The sequence below is a fragment of the Zea mays genome, chromosome 10 (assembly GCF_902167145.1).
Source record: "Zea mays cultivar B73 chromosome 10, Zm-B73-REFERENCE-NAM-5.0, whole genome shotgun sequence".
Classification (NCBI taxonomy): domain Eukaryota; kingdom Viridiplantae; phylum Streptophyta; class Magnoliopsida; order Poales; family Poaceae; genus Zea; species Zea mays.
This window is the reverse complement of record NC_050105.1, coordinates 66,998,670-67,004,429: the sequence shown is the minus strand read 5'-3', so window position 1 is coordinate 67,004,429 and position 5,760 is coordinate 66,998,670. Positions and strand designations below refer to the sequence as shown.

At 41.1% G+C, this 5,760-nt stretch overlaps 1 protein-coding gene across 1 annotated transcript; it reads left to right on the top strand.

Moving 5' to 3' along the window:
• The first annotated feature begins 994 nt into the window (after positions 1–994).
• LOC100384407 (uncharacterized) lies at positions 995–3,300 on the top strand. Its single transcript, NM_001176949.1, is given in 2 exon segments — positions 995–1,826; positions 2,933–3,300. A coding segment is annotated over 1 exon segment (525 nt). The 5' UTR covers positions 995–1,296; the 3' UTR covers positions 1,822–1,826; positions 2,933–3,300.
• The last annotated feature ends 2,460 nt before the right edge of the window (positions 3,301–5,760 follow it).

Here is a 5,760-nt window from a genome sequence, read left to right as displayed (position 1 = left end):
ACAAAGTAATTTGAACTCGACGACTAAAATGTTCGGGGCAAAATAATTTGAATCGCACGTTGTCCGAGAAAAATCGTGCGCGAAGTTATAATCCAATTTATTCTTCGGCACACTATGTAAAATAATAAAATCAACTCTGTTTTGACATCGGATAAATTTTATCCGAGTTCGACTAAACCAGTGATGTCTCAAATAATGTATCCGATAGTCAGTCCGCTTACGTGTTGCCCAGCATAGTCACAAAAGCTATCTAAACAAAATTTAGCCGATTCGCTTTACTATTTAAAAATTCGAGAAAATAATCTATTAATCGATAGCGCTTTAAAATTGGCACGTGTACTCCTCGTTTTAAATTGAAATCCCAATATTCAGAACAGATGAGGTTTATCTGTTTTAAACTAGATTTGACATAGTATGAAATATCCATGTCGATCTGATTGGGTTTGGTCTGTATGTTTCTGGCCGGTTCTTAATCTTCGGATATAAATAACTGGTAAAAGGTTGTCTGACTCTGAGAATATTCACCGTAACAAGTCCTATCTAAATATTATTGTCAATCTTGTTTTTAGCTCGACTTTTTTTTATACATCCGTGAGGCCCTCAACTCTATGTCCTAAAATCAAAATATCATTTAATTCGATCATTTTAGCTCTGTTTAACTCTTAAACTCCGTTAGTGGTGTATTCTCTGATTAAAAGAAAGGAAACAAAATTCTTCTCTTGTCGTCGTTCAATTATTCACCTTACCTCTCTCATGTGTTTGTTTCCCTAATGTTCTTATCCTGGTACGGATCTTTTGCTAGAGATATTTCCCACGACTTCCAAATTTCAGATTTGTTTTTCTGGTCGATGTATTATCCTCTAGAATCCCACGGCTTCCAAATTTCAGATTTGTTTTTCTAGCCGATATATTATCCTCTAGGATCTTTAGCGTTCACCGCTCATGGTCTTCTATTTATCCCGGCACAAGCTAAGGAATCTGTTCGGCTGCCATAGATTTTTTCACGCATGCAGATTTTTTTTCACGCTTGCCTGCGCTCGCCCGTGGCTGTCGCTCCTCCACCCCCTGCTCGGTCACGGCAACTGACCGTGCGTGCCCAGGTGAAGCTCACCTCTCCTTGGCTCTCGCGATCGGCTCCCCGGAATAGATTTCCTTGCCGTGAGCTCTTGTCTCGGCTGCTGCAAATTCTTCTCCTCATCTCCCTCCAGCAGTTCTGAGCTCGACGTCAATCTCCACCTGCACGTCGTTCTCCATGGAGAGCCTCTGCTCTTGATCGGCGCTCGACCACACCTCCCCATGCCGTGCACTCGCCAGACTCGCCTTCCCTTTGCCCATCTTCAACGCCAGCCGATCCTCTCCTTCCCCACCTCAGGCCGACGGCCTCACCTTCCTTGGCGCCCAAGCTCTGCTCGGCACCCATCCCAGCGCGCGTCACCCTCTTGCTGGACGCACGTCCTCGCTCCTCGTGTCGCAGTTCGTCGAGCTCATCCCATACTCGCCTCGCCATGGCCACAGTCCGTGCCTCCTCGAGCTCCCTCCCTGTCCGGCCGTCGACATCGCCGACCATCGACGTCTGGCTCCTTGTCTCGCTCCACCAGTCTAACCCCGGCGACCACGGTCAAGTCCCCGACTCCTCGTCTCTGTGCGTCGTCGATCCCTTCACGGTGCTCGTCGTCGTCTCCTCATCGCCGTGCCGAATGTCTCGGAGCCCGCCAGCCTGTCGTTAGAGAACCACAGTGCAGTACGATGCCCCAGCAGGTGTTCGGTGATATGCGCAAGCCGAACAGCGTCGTCAAATTCATGGTTTCAAGTCGGATTTAGCTCTGGTGAGCTGATTTATTATTTTTGTTAGCTGGTTTGATGAATTGCTAGGCTAGTTGTGTTAGTCATGATGATCTTGTGACTATATTAGTGTTGTTCAAATACATCGTTTCATGCAGTGAGGTGATAGTGAAGTGGTACAGAATTATGCGACGAATATTAGTAGATATATATGCGATATGATTGTGTTCGTGTTGGTGAAATAGTCGCGTCGTGTGAAGCATAGTGTAAAGATTTAAGTTTTATGAGGAGTATTTTAATAGATGAATATATCATGTGTTGCTAGGACAAATAAATTAGTAACATGAAGAATAAATTTAGCATTTAAATCGTTATGTCGTTTAGTGCTGTAAGTAGTGATTTTTGGTAAATCTTGTTTGTTTAGAGAAGTCGATGCCCTGCTTAATTAATTAGTTTATTCTAGGTTTGGTGTTTAGTTCAATGTCATAAGAAATGTGCAAACTACCTCGAGTAATTAACAGTGAATGGCATGGACATATTCATTTAGGATAGAATTTGAGAATTCCGTGGTGAAAGAGTATACATCAATGTTTTAAATCTTTAGTTGACAAAAAAAAATGCTCTCACATGATTATATATTGCTTGATAAGGTTCAACCCGCTAGATCGAGTGGTGTGATGTCCTATTTAATTAGCGTGGGTTAAATAATTTATTCTTGCTTGATTTCGGAATTAGATCCGATTAGAAAGCAGGAATGTGAGTGTTGCACTTAGTGTGTATGGTTTGCTGTTTTGTGATGTTTGCGTTAGATTCGGTTAATCTTGAGAAGCGTGATTATTGCGCTTGGTTATATGGCGATAGCTAGCGTTTGCTTATGAAATGTCGTGATGCCTTCTCATTAAGTGTTTAATTCTTTACTGTGTAAAATCGTAATATTATCTTGCAATATTGTTCTTGATGTTTGAGTTAGATTTGTTTAAGCTAGAAAAGTGTGCTGATTGTATTTAGTAATATCTCGGCATCTAGTGATTGCTTTTAAATGTTATTAGGTGCCTCGTCGCTAGGTGTTTAATTCGCTATCGTGTAGCAATAATTAGGCTTGTGCTATTCCTATTTATAATTATTCATGTGCATTATGCATATCATTTAGGTATGTTTATTGATTACGTGATGCGAAGGACCAAGGTTGAGTCGACCACAAGCTGATGTAAAGCGTGAGCCACTCGCGAGGTGATGCTGATGGACGAACCTGAAGATGGATAAACTGAACGAATGCCAAGACAAAGGATGGTCGTCAAGTGGACGTCATCTAACAAACACTAACGTAGTGTTTATTCCAGGCAAGCCCCGGTGCATGCAACCGCTTCCTTGTGTTTTTAAATAATTTTTGCACACTTTAAGTCTAGTGAAATGTGCATTAGGTTTATAGGAGTTGCTTGGAAACCCTTTGATGCATTGCCTACCTTGATATACATACCTTTATAGATACTTCTGATGAAGTATCAAAATATGATTTACAAAATTGCTTAGCCTTGCTTAGAGGTAAATCTTGTGGATAGAGGTTGTCCTTTGCGTTAATGCCTAGCTCAGGGGTTATCCTGAGGAAGGATGACTTCTGCCAGCAAGAATATTTTCATTGGGAGCAATGGTAGGATCTTACTGCAAAGTTCCCTGTGATGCTCTTTTCATCCTAAGGAACACAAACAATGCTAAGGATGGAAGTTCTTAAATCGGGACTTGGGCTAGGAACAGGTGATGTTCTACCCAGGTTGATTAAGGATTATACTGAATGTAGGCTTGCTGATCGAGGACCCTTTAACTGGTCACATGCCTCATCATGGGTAAGCTTTGCCTCGGGCAGACTAATACCAGAATAAGATAACACGCAATGAGAGTGGAGAGATGGCGAGAGTAGCGTGTACCCTCCGTGGCAAGAGGCTGGACGGTCGTGTATCTGTGCTCTGGGTTGGCGTGAACCTGATCTGGTCTTAAGAACCCCGGTGGCGAGTTTACATATGCAAGGTTTAAGTGTTACATATGTCGTGTGATTAGAGATCCTCAGCTGAGTATAATCGATTCAGATCGCTGTAACTTCGCGGACATGAAGACTTGGTCACTGCCCTGCAATCTAAGTCATGGATGGAATCTTAATGAGCAAAAATCATGTTGGATTGATTAATGTGATGGTGAAATTAGACTAGATGCAAACAAGGTCTATTAATACTTAATCTAGCATTAAAATGTTGAAAGTAAGGACTCACTTTAGTAAGTTATTTCTGCAAAAATATCTAAATTGATTCTTACTAAAGCCTCTCCTTGATTCCCAAATCTAGCATATCCTTGAGAGTCTTTTCTTTAGTCGGGTAAGTCTTGCTGAGTAATTCCATACTCAGGGTTTTATTCCCTGTTGTTTTTCAAGTTATAGTTTTGTGCTGATGTTGATGGTGTTAAGTGCTGGTGGGCTCGGCCTTCTTATATAAGTATACCCCGTCTTTATCTTCATATTGAGGATGGTCACTTGAGCTAGCATATATTTCAAAACTATAAATAATTTATAATAGTTCAAAGTTGTTCATTTGAATCACTTTTTGTAAGCACTCCGATCATGTACATTATAAAACTTGATGTAACTCATAAAATTTGGTAATAAGTTTTCCGCTGCAAAATTGTTGGTGTGTGATTTGTGTTTACTTAATCTCGCGGTTCTGGTTGTAAGTGGTTTATTCGGGGTCCTTGGGACACTCAGACGGATCATGTTAAGTTATCTGGTGCACATGCACAGCCGTCTGAGGTCTTTGAGACAAGGATAGGTGCATGTGGGCCCAATAACTTGGGAGGTTCTGCCACAATCAGTGGGGCACGGTTGTAGGTGGGCCGAGACACGTGAAATCAGCCCAAGGTGAGGTTTCTGTCCTTTTTTATTATTTTCTTTTTGTTTGCTTTTCAAATTCCAATTAGATTTTAAATTCAAACAAAGTTCTAATTTGCACACCAAAAATATATTTCAACATGAATGCAAGGTTCATGTATTAAGTTTATTCATTTATTTATTACCTTATTTATTTAGGCAATGTTTTCAATATGCAACACAAATATTCATTTTACGAAAATATTTCGAATGTTTAGTCCATTAGAGGTTCATTCCAAAGCTTCATTATTTATTACTTATTATATTTTATGAGGAAATACCTTATAGTATATAATTACTTTTACGAGAAAATACTCTTATTTAGATATCAAGATTAGACATATGTGTATATATATATATTTCTAAATTTGTTTGTTATTTCCCTTACTTGAATATGCACACATAAAAAAATCAAATGATCTCCAAAGGTTCCATAATCCCAAAACACTTTTATGTAAATTCATGTGTTTATTTTTTTATACAAATTTTAGGACTTTACACGTCTCAATGTATCTTGGCCGGTGGGTCAGGACCTTAATTTTCTTGTTGTTCGGCGCAGCAGAAGTGGCCGAGGCGCTAGTTTTCCTTTTCTTCCCCTGCTTTCGCGAGGGGTAAGTGTAGTTTGGATACACGAAGCCAATAACGTCAAAAACCCTGTTCAGCCTTTTCTTGCCTCGACCTCCGAAGGCTGAGGTAAGAGCATCATCTTTGGCTCTAGTGTATGCCCCAAGTAACTCGTCGCTAGTAGCCTCAATACATTTCAGCCATTCATCGTTTGGTTCGTCAAACCGGTCTCTGTACCTGAAGGTGTATTTCAAGTAAACCAGGCCAACCTGACTGGACCCGGCAGCAGTCTCCTTCGACATCTCCCACTTATCGACAAGTGGCCACACCCTGTAGGCTATGTGCTCTTGAACCAGATCTCTCATACCAATGAAGGCGCAAACATTATTGAAAGCCTTCTGGCATGCTTCGGTATCATTTTCAAGCGCAGTGGTCGGCCTTCGAAGGCCGAAGCGAGACCAGATGGGGCGTTGAATAATCCCCTTTATGTCTTCCCTTTCAATCAG